Genomic DNA, 16873 nt, shown 5'->3' on the forward strand with positions numbered 1-16873 from the left:
AGTGGAGCATCTTCTGATGCTACTTCCAGCAGGATAATGCACCATGTCACAAAGCTCAGATCATCTCCACCTGCTTTCTAGAACATGATGATGAGTTCACTGGACTCCAACGGCCTCCACAGCCACCAGATCTCAGTCCAGTAGAGCAGCTTTGGGATGTGGTGGAACGGGAGATTCTCATCATGGATGCAGCCGACAAACCTGCAGCAACTGTGTGATGCTGTCATGTTAATATGGAGAAAACCTCTGAGGAAGGTTTCCACCACCTGCTTCATCTATCACACCAGGATTAAAAAGGTCTGACCCGGTACTAGAAGGTGGACCTGATGAAGAGGATGGTGTGTGTAAATCCGGGGAGATCCATGTCTTTAAAGACTTTTCTATTAATTAAAGACACATTTTAAAGGGAAAGCAGGTTAAAATATTTCGCTCTCCCTTCCTCCAGGAGATCTACATTGTGTGAGTTGTCTATAATCTCACATCTGATCCAGTCTGCCAGAGGATCTGCTTCATATGGATTTTTTTACAGTGATTCTCCAAGAATTAAAACAAGTTGTTACGGGATGTCTCATGTCTGGAGCTGCAGGATCAGAACATGGTGTTAACATTTCCACGCGTGCATAGGCTCAACACGGCAGCCACGCGTGTCAGCGGATGTGCAGCAGCTTGTCTTGTTCCAGCTCCTTGTTCACACTCACACATGACAACATGGTGTGCAAACAGGCAGAGGAGAGAGCTGATGAAGGAAATACATGTTATCCGTATGTAGGAGTGAGTGGTGAGGAGGCTCTCTGGAGGAGTAAAGCAGAAGAGATGAAGTAAAAAAGATCCAGTTGTGCAGCCGTGATGGTTGACGTCCTGAGCTTGACTTTGGAAACAGCACCCTCTAGCTGTCAGCTTGTCATGCATACACAGTTTGCTGGGGGCTACATCTTGCTTTATTAATCAATTCAGAACTTCATTTAGAAAAAGATACAAGCTGCAGCTGATCGAATCCATCACACTTATGAGACAAATCAGAGTAAAAAGAGAGTAAAATGCTCCTCTTTCTTTTTACTAGTTTATTTTTTGATTTCTTGGCTTCAGCACTCAGTGAAGGATATGTTATTGTTCCTTTTTGTAGTTGAGATGAAGCTAGTTGGTTTTCGTTCTCTTTTCATCAATATTCTGTTTTCCTAGACTGCATAAAGTCTAACTTTCAGAAGAACACAATTTTTCTGAGTGAATGAAGCCTCTGCAGCAACAAATGTGGCTTAAAATCACTTCTAACTCTTGGTAGATTCCGTTACATGAGACATTTAAAGCACGCCTTCTTTACGCTGACGTGATGCTAAACTTTCCAGCAATGTAATAAAACTTCATGGTAATAAATCTGATGCTGTTGGAAAGTTTGTTTATTTTGCTTTTAAAAGGCTCCATAATCATATGCATGTGTAGGATGGGCAGCAGTGTTGTGTATGTGGGTTGGTCCCATGAAAAACTTTTCAAATCTTCCCAGCCTATACCAAACAGCTGATCCTGCTGATGAACCTTGTTTTGAGCTTTTGGTACCCCAGACAATGACATTTAGGTGTCTAATTAGCAGCTCCTGTAATCATGGGCTCTGGTACCTCCTCCTCATGCCGGTCACCGGCCTGGTACCTCCTCCTCATGCCGGTCACCGGCCTGGTACCTCCTCCTCATGCCGGTCACCAGCCTGGTACCTCCTCCTCATGCCGGTCACCGGCCTGGTACCTCCTCCTCATGCCGGTCACCGGCCTGGTACCTCCTCCTCATGCCGGTCACCGGCCTGGTACCTCCTCCTCATGCCGGTCACCGGTCTGGTACCTCCTCCTCATGCCGGTCACCGGTCTGGTACCTCCTCCTCATGCCGGTCACCAGCCTGGTACCTCCTCCTCATGCCGGTCACCAGCCTGGTACCTCCTCCTCATGCCGGTCACCAGCCTGGTACCTCCTCCTCATGCTGGTCACCAGCCTGGTACCTCCTCCTCATGCCGGTCACCGGCCTGGTACCTCCTCCTCATGCTGGTCACCAGCCTGATACCTCTTCAAGCTGGTCTCCAGCTGGTCTCCGCCTCATGCCGGTCTCCAGCTTGATCCTAATTTGGGGCAGCTGTGGCTCAGTTTCTACCAAAAAGGAAGTCAGTAGATAAGTTCTAGGCTTCCCCTGACTACATGAAGCGTCCAAGAAATTGAACTCCAAATGGCCCCTAAATGTCTCTATCAGGGTATGAATGTGTTAGAAAGGAGAGAGCTCTTAGTAAGAAACAACAGAAGCGCTGTGTGAAAGGGTGAATGTGACATGCAGTGTAAAGATGCTTTGAGTGGTCAACATGATTACAAAATTGCTGTTTAAGTAGATTCCATTTACCATTTACTACACTGCTGTGGGATGGCATCCCATTCTTCAGCCAGCATCCTTTACCAGTCAGCCGGTGTGGTTAATTTGGACACTCTGGTACCAACAGCATTCCAAGATGATAACACAGGTGTTCAGTGCAGTTGTGGTCAGGGCTGCAGGCAGGTCCTTCATCCTCTGGAGGTGGTCTTTGATAAACCTGCTCTGTGGGGACCAAGGTTGTCATTTTGAAGGATAAAGTTTGGCCCCAGACTGGGATCACCACTGACTGCAGAATCTCATCTCCACTTGTTTCTGCATTGATTTCCTCCAATGATGACGAGTCCTGTTTACCAGTGAGGGAGATGATGTCCCACACATGACACTGCCTCCATCAGAAGATGTTACCCTATCAGTGCAGCAAACAGTAGTGTTCTCCATGTTTTCTCCACACTTTGGCCCTAAGATCCAGCTGACAGCTGTAACAGAGTCCAAGATCACATGAGCTGCTGATCACACATCTGAATGTCATCATCTGGGTTACCAGAAGCTCTAAAACAAGAGTCAACAGCAGAATCAGCTCTTTTTATCTAGTCTTCTCTACCCTGTCCAACGACCACCTTGGACTGGTGAATCCAGGAAGAAACTTTTTTTTTTTCTTTTAAGTTGGAATTAGCATAATCATCTGTTTAGGACAGAAAAAAGTTTTCCATGGGAACAACCCACATATTCAACTCTGCTGCTCATCCCATACATGCATTTTCCCCACAAATGTGGCTCCATTTAAAGGGAAATAAACAGACTTTTTAACAGTATCAGATTTATTACCACAAAGTTTTGTTACAATGAAGAAATGATCCACCAAACACTTATTTATTGACGTGTTTCTGCCAAGTTCAGTTACAGTGGCAAATGCTGCCAGCACACTGGCTCAGTTCTTCACTGGATGTCAATTTATTAATTTATCTGATGGGTGACATCTTTACTTTACTTTTTTACTATCAGCGTCCCTGCTGCAACACACCTGAGTCAAATTAGTGGATCATTAAGGCATGTGGAGTAGGGGGTTGCCCACCGCCCTGTGTATACTCAGCATGGAGGATTGGGTCAAAGAGAGGTTTCAATGCAATCCTTTGATTTCCCTAGCTAGGTCATTATTTTTCATAAATTGGTGCTTTATGAACACAGTAATTAGTTATATAGTTATATATTAGCTATATAGCTCTGTTTCAACTGGATAACAATAAACCGGCCTGAACTGATTATATCTGCAAAGATATAATGCATGGGAGATGAATTTGTTGTGAATTGATGCTGCACAAATTTAGCTGAAATTAAATTAAATTAAATTAAATTAAATTAAAATGAACTGAATTGAATTGAATTGAATTTAACTGAACTTGACAAGCTGTTGGATTTATTACAGGTGTGTTTGAGAAAGGAAACATGTAAAACTTGCAGGATAGTGGCCCTGGAGGACTGGAATTGGGCATCTATGCCCTATTTAGTCGCCCTGTCCACACAATTATTACAGGATGCATTTACCAGCACTGTTGTCACAGATTGTCAGCATTGGTGTTTTGGAGATTGAGTTTCAGTTTGTAACTAGTTTCCTTATTGGTGAGACTTTTCTGTCAGGATCCGAGAATATGATAAAAGGATAAAAAAAAATAAAAAAAAAGGTACGAGATTAGCATAGCATGGATTTTTTTTCCTGCCCAAAGGCTAGCTGCTGACAGTTTATAATAATTAATACTGAGATATGTCACACACACAAACACACACACACACACACACACACACACACACACATACATCGTGCCGATGGGGACTCTCCACTGACACAATGCATCCTTCATCCCGTTATCCTGTCACCATAACTGAAAACTTCATCCTAAACCCAACAATAACCTGATTGTAACGCAAACCCTAAAAACAAATCTTAACCCTGAAAAATCAGATCTTTGCCCCAATCACGTCAGAGAAACAAATGCACACACACACACCCACACACAGGCACACAGATTACCCGACTATCAGCTGTGGTATCACGTCAGCCTGGTTGTGATGTTAAAAGCTCAGCCTTTGGGCTGTATGTTAAACAGATAAGGAATAAAGCGTGTAAGGGATTAAACACACACACACACACACACACTCACACAAAAAGAAAACCAGAGGGAATGAATAGCGATAACCCAGTCATTATCATACTTTTCTAATTCCATTTAATAATTCAGCTTGGCTGCAGCAGTAACTGGATGATGTTGAGGAATAATTAAAGTCGTCTGTGGTGAAAAATCTGAGGCTAAATTAAGAGGAATCTCTGGGCTAATAATGTTAAACTACATTATGAACAATGGAGTTGCTTCTGAGCAGCTCAAAGGCAAACAATTAGAAATAAGTCAAATTAAAACTTGCTGTAAAATCATCTTTCTAAGAAAAGAAATAAGCCGTTTGACACAAAACAGTGTAAAATGTGAACAAAATGAAAATTATGACAATTTAAACTATAACATGAATCATGCTAAAATTTAAATTGTCATCATTTTTTATTTTGATCAGAGTCGGCTGGAATGTCTCAAACTATATATAATATAGTTTTTGTGTGACATAAACATCAGACAGAAGTTACGACATTATGTACAAATAATTATGTCTAGTTTTTTAATTTATCCTGAATTTTTGTTGCGGGTGTTATCTTTTCTCTAAACAGCATCACACGTGAACTTTGTTGGATTGACGCCTGACGAAATGAACGGTTAATTCTGAGGAAAACATTCTCATTCCCAACACATCTCATACTTCACCTCAGTTTCAACACACCGGCCCGCCGCTTGTCATCAGCTGGTACAAATCAGCTGTCTGGAGCATTCACTGACACGACAACTGTTCAGCGCAACACACAGACACCTGACACCAAAGCACACGTCCCCATGAAGACCAAAGCAGCAGCCGTGTACAGGAACATGGAATCAGCATTGTTGTTCAATAAGCTGTCTGAGCACAAAAATATGGAATTATACTTATTAACATCTGAACATGCAGGTTTTGTCACAAATTGAAAAAATAAAGTTTTATCCTTTAATCTGCATTTTAAAGACAGAATAAGTCTGAATATGCAAATGAGTCTGCAGTTAAAGAGGAGAATGGGCACCTGGATGATTGACAGCGAGCATCACCCAACCAATGAGAATCAGTTTAAAATCTCATTTAAAAGTTCATTAAACATAGAATGTGAAGATCATGGGTGCCCAAGTCCAGTTTTCGAGAGCTTTCCCGCAGCCTTTTGATTAATTGCTTCTCCAGTTTCTTCCCTCATCCAGCTCTGCAGAGGCCAGGTAACGAGTCAGTCATTTGATTCAGGTGTGTTGGGGAAAGGATGCACCTAAAAGTTGCAGGATAGTAACTCTCCAGGACTGGATTTGGGCAATGCTAGTACAGATGTTGGTGCTTCCCACTCAGCCGTGTCTAAAATCTGGTGCAAGTACAAACAAAATGGGAAAGTTGTAATATGGAAACATAGAGGTGGATGAAGAAATATGCCACGAAAGTATATGAAAAAATAAAAACAAAACCAATAAGTTTCAGTGTTGGTATGAAATCAGCTGATTAAAAATTCCATTTACATATAAAGCAGACAAATAAAAATGTCCAGTACAGCAGCTGGAATAAGCTCCAGCCACCACCATGACCCTGCACTGGAATGAGCGGGTAAGGACAGCTGGAATAAGCTCCAGCCACCACCATGACCCTGCACTGGAATGAGCGGGTAAGGACAGCTGGAATAAGCTCCAGCCACCACCATGACCCTGCACTGGAATGAGCGGGTAAGGACAGTGGATGGATGGCAAATGAAATGTAAACCGTTTTTAACGCATAAGCAAAGAATGTATGTTTAGTGCATGTTCAGTGAAACTCATGAAGATGGCTGCTGAAGAGTTATTATTTACAGTTTACTGTTATTGATGAAGAGGGGTTGTATGTCCTTACCTTGATAGTAAATGTACCGTCGCCGGCACCTTTCTCAATCAAAAATCAGTTTGGTCACGATGACGTAATTTTCAAGATAATAACACATCTCACCACAGAACCATCATTTATTTCTTTAGAAGAAGATGGCATCACTAGCAAACAGTCCAGATCTAAATCTGTCAGAACGCCTATGTTGGAAATAAAAAACAGGTTTATTACATCCTGCAGAGCTGATCTATGCAGCTCCAGAGAAGAAAGCTGGAACCTACGCATGAAAAATATGATGTTTTATTAGTGCAGCCCAGGACTGAAAAATTCAAGCTGCCAGGCGAGGAGCAATAAAGTTCTTTTATTCATGCCTTCATACTGTTTTCCTCCTGAATTGTACTTAATTTTTTTCTTCTCTCTATTTGATAAAAAAAGATAAAAATGAACATTTATGATAACAATTTTACTACATGTTTGTAGTTGCTTTATGCCTATAAACCCATAATAATAATATAATATAATAAAATGTATTAAACACATAATGTATAAGAACAACAACAACAATAATATTAATATTAATAATAATAATAATAATAATAATAATAGTAATAATATTAATAATAATAATAATAATAATAATAATAAAATAATAATAATAATAATAATAATAATTTATTATTGTTATTTTATATATTTATGTCATTTTCTTAATTTCCCTGAAAACAAATGACAGAGAGAAGACTGGTGATTCTATTTTTCAGGGACATCTCACATCTGATGTCACAGCTTGAGACGGAGGTTATGCTGAAACATTCACACTAGTCAGAACCAGTTTAACAGCTTTTCATAATGTGGTTAGATACAAAGCTGATGAAGAAATAAAAAGTTAAGTGTATGTTTGTCATGACTGGAAATGATCATGTTGCATCATGTTGATTGATAAGTGGAAATATGCACCAGAAACTGGCGGCTCGTTGCAGTGCACCGTACAGTTGTTTATCTCATCCAGCTCCATCGCCAGAGATTGGTTGACATTATTTCAAAGAGTCATTGGAGGCTTTGAACAATTCCTACCTGTAATATGTGGCTACCCAGGTGAGGTTCGAAGATCTCAGAGGCAACAGTGCTGGGACTCCTCCTCCGCTGTGTACCGATAGCTAAACACACACATGTACACACAGGAAGAGAGAAAGCACAGGACAGGACAGAAGAAGACTGGTGAGACTCAGACACATTGATACAAGCAAAGCTGCACTCACACACAAATACATATGCTTGTTCACACACACACACACGCATGCACGCATACACACACACACACACACACACACACACACATTTATACAGCCTAGCATGACAAACACACATGGCACAAGACAAGAGGAACCGGTGAGGTCAGCTCTGAATAGTCTGGATTAGTGTGACAGGTTAGCATTGTTAGCTGCAGTCGCTGCACTTAGCTGGATCTCGTTTTCAAAGCGAGGATCAGCTTTCATCAAGTAAAGTCAGAAGAACAATGAACATTTGAGGAAAAATATTCTCATGTTAGAAACTGCAAATCCTTTTTATAAGTTACACTATCATGCAAAATCACTGCGTGCATGCACGTGTTTGCATCCCCCTCTGGGTTACGTTACATGGCATTTTCCTCATGCTTGTATGTGTGCAACGCATGACATGAACAAAAATGTACAAATGCATTTTAATTTCTCATAAAAATGATAAAGGGTAGAACAAATAGAAATACTAGCAAATCTGAACAGATGTCCCTCTGATAGTTTTTGTGTTTCTGCTTTATGTCCAACCAGAACAGAATTTATAAAAATGTATTATTTATTTATTTATAGCAAAATTTATTAACATGACACACTGGTTTTTGTTGCACCAGCAGTTAGCGTTACGACCTGATGGGACTGCAGTCCCACCTATGAGAAGTCTGACCTACGAGAGCTACAGTATGTAGCTGCTGCTCTGGTGCAACTGGAGGCCAAAAGGAAACCGGCTACAGGTTTTCGAAGCTGGTATGGACGAGTTGTAAAAACTGGTTGTCAAACTGTAGCATGCAGTAAGAAAACTAGTGTAAAATCTGCCACATTTTCCAGTAGGCATCCAACCGGTCTATATCACATACTGTATCCCATAATGCAAAGCATCCCAGTTCTCAAAACTGAAAAATTAGATTTGATTATTTACATCTGATAACTTTTTTTTATTGGAATGCCAGTTTCTTATCTTCTTTTAAACATCCAGGCAGATAAGTAAATATAACAGTTGTATTATGACAATACCCAAATTTAAAAACACCAATGAGCGTAAATCGAGTCAAACACAGCTCCACATCTGCTGATCTACACTTTTATAAACCAGAAAGTGAATAAAAATCTGCTAGCATTGAATGAAGAACATATTGTGTACATACTCTGTACTAAGTGTGCCTAGTACAGTAGGTTTTGGATATACAGACACACTCTGGCGATTTAGACTCTTCATAACACCCCACCTCTACTTGCTGGCAAGTGTGGTTTTATTTCACTAAGGCTGTCAAAAATAACGCGTTAAAGGCGGTAACTAATTTATGTAATTAACTGCATCAAAACTTTTAATGTATTTAATGTATTTAACGTATTTAACGTATTTAACGTATTTAACGTATTTAATGTATTTAACGTATTTAATGTATTTAACGTATTTAACGTATTTAACGTATTTATCGTATTTAATGTATTTAATGTATTTAACGTATTTAATGTATTTAATGTATTTAACGTATTTAACGTATTTAATGTATTTAACGTATTTAATGTATTTAATGTATTTAATGTATTTAATGTATTTAATGTATGCACAGGAGCCGTCATTTATGGTGAAACATGGAGGTGTGTACAGGCAACATGGAAAATGATGACTGGCTCTATGGATGGATTTGAGGGCGTCACACCCATGATGGATGAGGATGCTTTAACACCAGCATTTTTCACGCATTAAAAAAAAAAAAAAAATAAAAATCAGGTAATTTTGCACAAACGTCCATGCTCTGGTCGTCTCTGTGTCTGCCCAGCACAGCCTCCTCTTCTACCCCTCCGTCTCCTGTTTTGAATCATGACGGCCGTCGCTGATCAGCTGATCGGCTTTTCTCTCTTGTGTTTATCATTCAGCCGAAGAGGAGGAAACTAGTGGTTCATGGCTCACACCGGCACATAGTTACCCAAATGTATTGTTTTAGGACAAGCTAGCTAAAGTAGGCAACATTCATCAGTCTTGTGTCAATCAGATCCATGTCACTGTCACATGATGCCGAAGAATGAAACATGCTGAAAACAGCAGCCTGTTTCAGTTAAATATTATTTGCCTTTATTTCCTTATTTCCTGTAACTCTTCAGTACTAATCAGGTTTGGTAGAAACAGCTGTAAAAGTCATCAGATAGATCAGGTTCAGATATCTAGTGAGAATAAAACAGGCTGTAAAATAGGAATCATGGCGCTCTTCTCTAACACAGTAGTGGCTGGTGGTAGACAGGGTTTAAGCTTCAGCTATGCAGGGCCGGGTCTAGAAAAGTTCTGATGGGGGGCCAGGCAGGAGCACTGACCAGGAAAAGGGGGACACAAATGAGATATACTTTTTAAGGTCTGGACTTAATGTAAAATTTGAATTGATTATTACAACTAAAGTGATCATCTAAGTTTAAAAAGTGAAGAAAAACCCAAGTTAGAATTGCCTTGTTCTCTCTGTTGATACAATACAGTAAAAATGGACAATTTCAGGCATAGCCCAGAAAGGTGATTAATGATTCATTTATTTGTAAGCTCTGATTAATCTGAATAAAATTTAAGATCACTTGACAGCCCTAATTTGCAGTCGGATCCTGGTTCTAATCTCAGCTGAATGTCCTCTACTTCGCCAGGTTTTTATATATCTTTCTAACTGTGACACAGAAGGTGAGATGGAGAAGAAGATTAGGAGAAAACAGAGTCAAAAGAGAACAGGGACCAGGGCAATGTTCTGCTAAGTCATCATTCATGTAATCAACAGCAAAAACAAACCAAAAATGTGACTTAATAAAAATTTAAACTTTAAATGAAGGATCATATGATGGTTGATTTTGCATTGAGGAGTCCAGTTGTTTTATCCTTTTCATCCAACCGTTATAGCTCACCTGGACAAGTGTACAGTAATAAAACGTAATCCTCAAACCTTCAAGCTGCACTCATGAAGAAAACCTGATCCACATATACAAGTCAATCCACAAATAAAAAGAACAACTTAGATGTGTTTGCATATTGTTCCATAGTTTTGTGCATACAGGAAAACATATTTGTGGAGCATGCAACATATTCATGGACTGTCAATAAACTTCCTCTGTAGCTTCAGGTGTGGGAAAGTCCAGTAATTCATCAGAGTTGGAAAGTCTTGTTATTTCATATATTTCCAGCCAAAATCCTGAGATTATACTTCCATAAAAAAAGACTTGACCTGTTGATTCACACAAAATGACACGGTTCTTTCCTCAACCTCACCAGGTAGCTTTCTAACTGGATTTGCTAACTACATTTAGCCAAAGAGTAATTGCGTTTAAAAGTAGTGATAACATGAAATCACCAAAAACATGTACTTCTACCAACAATGTCTCTTGGTCTGAGACGTACAGTTTTGTTCTGTAATCTGGGTTTGTGTACGTCACTGCAACATGACAGATGTAAAAACAATGTGCTGCAGCTACAGACATCCGTCCACGAGCAACGAGCGCCTCAGAGTCTGGAAAACTTCTTAAAAGATGATGTCACAGCAGTCAGAAACACGCACTGCTCTGTGGTAATGAAAAGACGGGACGGCTGAAGCGGTTTGGGTTCAACCCTCAACCCTTCTGTCAGTTTTATTATTCTCATCTGTCTATTTAGCACTGCCCAGCAGAGATGGAGAGGTGATGGAGGGATGACAAATATGGGAGGAAAGAAAGATGCTTTATAGTTTATTAAAATTTCACCCTCAGGGCAGAGCTCTGCAAGACGGGTAGAGGCGACTATGTGAAAAAGCTGCCCTCAGGTTAAACCGCTTTCATGCTTCTTCCCAAAACATGACAAAGACAAACCCAGACAGCACGACAGGCAAACACATAAACAAGTAAATAAGTTTAATTGTTTACAACATGCACAAGCCATCAAGAGTTTTATCAGAGTTTCTGCTGCATCACATCTGGAGATCAGAACAGCTTAGTACAAGTTAAGTGTAGAAAACTCCATGGTTGAAGTCAGGGTTTGTTAAAAAGGACATAGTGGCTCATCATCATGGCTTTAACAGAACATGCAGAGTAAAACACGTTTGTGTCCATCAGCTGATTTTTCCATATATATAACATATCCCCGCTTATACAGAGCATATCTCTGCATTTAGTAGCAAATGAATTCAGAAATCATGAAAGCAAACTGGAGATTTTCTGCCCTGAGGTCATTCCAGCCTCAGTCCTCATGGTCTCCCTGCAGACCTCATTACAACAGATTTAAACACACCACAGAAACGTGCAGCGCTGAAAACACCGTCCTGGCTGTCAGAGACGAGGCGGTAATGCAGCAGAATCAGGATCAGACCTGGCTGTGTTTTACAGTGTACTGATTCAAGAAAATGTGGGCGTTCGTTAAACATTTAAAACTATTTAAGTTATCAAAACGCTACAAATTTAAACTCTGTGCTGATGAAATTAAACTATATTTATATTGTTCTGTGATAATTTTATATCAATATAAATGAATCATTTGGAAAGCTAATAAATGAAACAAACAACAAAAACTTACAACATTATTATTTTCTAATGGGGGATGAATTATTTATTAATTACAAAGGAAAGAAAACATGCCAACATGTGGGACTGCCAGATCTTACTCTAAGACTTTATGTTGACCTTGATTTTCTTTTCCAAGTGTTGCCAAAAATTTGATACCACCAAGATGAACCAGCTTGTTAAAGGCAGGAAATAATCAGTCATTTTACCAGATGGCAACGTCTGGGTAACGTCTGGTAATTAAATCACTGATTTTATGGTCATTTCCGCTGAAAAATTGTGAACCGGAACAGGACATCTCTGGTGGATCATGCTCTGTTTTTAGTTTTTCTCTAAAGCTATTTAAATCTCTGTCACCATAACACAGGCTGAGTTTACCATCCATCTGGCAATGCAATGGATGCAAGTATGAGGGCAGAATAATGGACCATTTTTTTTAAAGAGTCTGAGAATCTGGAGAAATCTCTGTATGCATGGGATAAGGCTAAAAGCAAACACTGAAAGGCCTACCATTCTTGGACTTAAAAAAAGGAAGCATACATAATTGTAAAGTATAAATCAATTATCTGAATAAAAACACCTCTACTGCTGTTTGATCAGTTCGAACTTGCTCTGGACAGTTTCTCCTGCCACATTAAGTATTTACCATCCAAATCAAAATCAAATCAAACTTTATTTACATAGCACCTTTCATACAGAAAAATAGCAACTCAAGGTGCTTTACAGAGAGTAAAATCCCCCAGAACCCCAACCCAAGAGCAGCAAGCCCACCCCCCACCCCTTCCCATCAAACACACACACAACACAGAGGGTAAAAGCAAGTTAAAAGGACCAAGGAAACGCTGTCATACATTCTGGGGTCTAGTGGTGTGGGGAAACACTGAGATAAAACACTGTAAAACCAAATCTAAAACAATCTAAAAACCAACCCTGGGTATAAAAGTAATATTGCTAAGACCCATAAAACAAGAGAACCCGTGAAATAAGAGAATCAGAATGATAAAACAAATACATAAATGATAAATAAATAGAAGCTGAATACAGCCTGTGTGTTAAGAATAAAGAAATGAATAAATACAATAGTAATAATAAAAGAAATGATTAAAATGCTAAACTAAAAAGGTGGGTCTTGAGTCTGTTTTTAAAAATATCCACACTAGGTGCTCCCCTCACGTCCTCAGGCAGGCTGTTCCACATACGAGGGCCATAGAAATAAAAGGAGGACTCGCCGTGGGTTTTTGTTTTTACTCTGGGAACAGTTAAAAGGCCAGTACCAGAGGACCTGAGGGGTCTAGTGGGCTCATAAGATAAAAGCAAATCAGATAAATAAGGTGGGCTAAGACCATTAAGAGACTTAAAAACCAATAAAAGAATCTTAAAATCAATTCTGAAGCTGACGGGGAGCCAGTGTAGAGACTTTAAAATTGGTGTAATGTGGATCCTCTTTCTGGTCTTTGTCAACAGACGTGCAGCTGCGTTCTGTACAAGCAGTACCTGAACCATCCAGTGTAACATGTCAGTCCTGCTGAAACGCTTAGATCTTCTGATACAGGCTAACAACATAAATAAACTAACTTGCTTCAACCATCCACTCCAGACTGAGCAGCTACATTCGGGCTCAGATCTAGCCAGAGTGTGGGTGTGGTTAAAATAAGCTGTGTGGAAAAATGCCTTTTCTTGATTTTGGAAATCTTAAATACAGGGTCCTCCGGGCTAAAAAGAAGAGGATCCATCAAAGTTATCAGTGCAATGTCCAAAATCTAGCATCCATAATAGTATGAAGTCACTTTACTCCACAGTGTGGATAAAACCACGTCTCTGATGTCACTTGTCGACTTGAGCAGACACACATTCACCTCTCGGTGTGTGCACGATCATTTCTGCTGCCTCTCCACATGGCTCAGTGCCAGATGGTGTGGGTTGGAGATTCAAGGACAAGAAAGGACAAAGAGAGGGGTAAAGAGTGACAACAAGAAGGAAGAAAATGGAGAAACAAGGACAACAACGGATGAAGGGATGGATGGAAAGAAAATGTGACTGACTGACAACACAATGACTAAGACCACTGAAGGGAAGCAGTGAAGTGTGTTCAATCAAGCATTGTATAATTATAAATGCCCTTGTAATAAATTTAAAATAAACATTTTACTACACAGCTTTTACCAGGTTAGTTACTTTATATGGAAGGACTTTTTTACGTACTTATGCAAACCATAACCAAGAAGGTCGATGCTGTGTACATAAAACCTTGTTGCAATGGTTGTCAGATCTCATTTAATCCCAGTAGGACATAAACAACATGTCAGGCGTTAAAACTGAGACATTTTACCATTTCATGGAAAATATGAGCTCATGATGGATTTGATGGCAGTCAGTATCAGTCCAATTAAAAACCTGGATTATCTTCAACAGGAATGTTTTTAAATGGACTCAGATTGGAAGAAAATTTCCTTTAGAACCAGGACCAAGAAGGAAAACCTCCATCCCAACCAGGACAAGGAAGAAAACCTCCATCACAACCAGGACAAGGAAGAAAACCTCCATCTGAACCAGAACCAGGAAGAAATATTCATTGAGAACCAGGACCAGGAATGAAAACCTCCATCTGAACCAAAACCAGGAAGAAATATTCATTTAGAACCAGGACCAGGAAGGAAAACTCCATCAGAACCAGAACCAGGAAAGAAAAACTCCATCAGAACCAGAACCAGGACGGAAAACTTTCATCAGAACCAGAACCAGGAAGAAAAATTCCTTTAGAACCAGGACCAGGAAGGAAAACCTCCATCAGAACTAGAACCAGGAAAGAAAAACTCCATCAGAACCAGAACCAGGAAGAAAAACTCCTTTAGAACCAGGACCAAGAAGGAAAACCTCCATCAGAACCAGAACCAGGAATAAGAACCCCATCAGAACCAGAACCAGGAAGAAAAAGTTCTTTAGAACCAGGACCAGGAAGAAAACCTCCATCAGAACCAGAACCAGGAATAAGAACCCCATCAGAACCAGAACCAGGAAGAAAAAGTTCTTTAGAACCAGGACCAGGAAGAAAACCTCCATCAGAACCAGAACCAGGAAGTAAAGCCTCCATCAGAACCAGACCCAGGAATAAGAACCCCATCAGAACCAGGACCAGGAAGAAAAATTCCTTTAGATCTAGGACCAGGAAGAAAACCTCCATCAGAACCAGTTCGTGAATTGTGCAAATTCACAAACAGAAAGGCACACCCACCTTCACAGTGTCAGGTGGCAGCTACCGCGGTGGACACGGCAAAGTTTTCAGTGTCAACATGTCACACAGGAAATGCTTCTTTGGCTGTAACAGCACTGAGGACTGCTGGATGAATAAGAGCCGATACAACGAAGCATTTGTGACCAGGATGTAGCCGAAAGGAGGCTCTGTTCCTACAATCAACGATTAAGTAAAACTAAATACGTTGTCTGTTTTGTTCTGATAGTTAGTCTTTGAGCAATGGTTAAACTAAAGAAATTAACCCACACTTTCTTTACCAGATCACTACCAGCAGGTAACGCGTGTAATGATGACCAGAAAGTTAGCGATCAACACTGTAGATGGAAATGCTACATACGCAGCAGCCAGGCTAAAAACACCAGCTAATTAGCTACGTGGAACAACAGACGTACATGGAGCGGCTAGAAATACAGCTAACAGTGTAACAATGGGTGTGTCCCAATCCGCACACTTCTATACTTCGAACACTACATTTAAGTGCTTAGTGCGCTGACACAGAAATTTCAGTAAAAACTCAGTGCACTGAAAGTACCCGGATGCTGCCCAAAACTCGGCCAAAAATCTAGTGCGAAACGATGGACACTACACGCACTAAATGGACGCCATCTTGCTGACGTAGCGGAAGGGGAGGGACTTTCAACCAGTTTTTCAGAGCTGGCAGCCACCGACTCAGCGGTACCGATGCAGGTGGAGGCTGTTTTCTACTGTTGTAAGTATGAAGTTATTTGATCATAATTCTAATATAAACTGCAGCATGCTTCTTATCTCTTCTATCCCTGATGACAGTTATGGATCTGATCATTTGTTGGAGGCTGCAGTAGAGTTAGCAACGTAAATGTTAGCAGTTTTATAGCCGATTTCGCGGATCTAGATGGGCTATAAGTGTTAAAAATGATTAATGCTTTAGGTTCCGTATGTTTATTCATGATGGTTGAACCTCCAGATGAAGCACTGCGGGGTCTCTGGCGTAAACGAAATGGTCCTTGATCTGAAAACTGATTAGGAAACACCGCTGGTTAGAGAACCGGCCTGTTTCCATGGTACCGCTGACTAAGCCGTAGCTGATTGTACATCACTTTACATAAGAGTCTGCAAAGTACCCATAAAATACATATATATATATATTAATGTTTGCTTTTATATAAACTGCCATTGTGTGTTCACCGTAGGTCACTGTGGCATCAAACCACCGAGCCAGCAGTGGCTCTGAAGCGTTTACCACCTGCGGGCTAGGACGCTGCTGTGGAGAAGAAGAGGCGGCAAGAGAGAAATGTTTTAATAAAAAGTTTAAATAAAATGTTTTCTGCATCCCTGTTTTAGCGTCTTCATTACTGCGTTTCATATTTTAAATGATGGTTTCTAGTAAAATCGGTTTCCTGTTGCAGACGTGAACGTATCAGTGTAAACACTAATAAAACACATGTATAATGTAACGTACTTTAATTCAGTTAAGATATCTTTGCTTATTTAAAAGCTGTTTTATTAGTGTTTTAAATTACACTTTATACTAACAGGTATGGGGGAGACATGCAAAGACACATGAAAGTG

At 40.1% G+C, this 16873-nt stretch overlaps 1 protein-coding gene across 3 annotated transcripts in view; it reads right to left on the reverse strand.

Moving 5' to 3' along the window:
• The window catches only part of LOC121630907 (neuronal PAS domain-containing protein 3), a 378679-nt gene that overhangs the window by 147002 nt on the left and 214804 nt on the right, over positions 1-16873 (reverse strand). For all 3 annotated transcript variants that reach the window (XM_041971452.1, XM_041971453.1, XM_041971454.1), the window contains exon 4: positions 7373-7455. In XM_041971452.1, the coding sequence (XP_041827386.1) occupies positions 7373-7455 (83 nt within the window). The remainder of the gene's footprint in view (positions 1-7372; positions 7456-16873) is intronic.

Source organism: Melanotaenia boesemani, chromosome 20 (genome assembly GCF_017639745.1).
Source record: "Melanotaenia boesemani isolate fMelBoe1 chromosome 20, fMelBoe1.pri, whole genome shotgun sequence".
In the NCBI taxonomy this organism is placed as follows: domain Eukaryota; kingdom Metazoa; phylum Chordata; class Actinopteri; order Atheriniformes; family Melanotaeniidae; genus Melanotaenia; species Melanotaenia boesemani.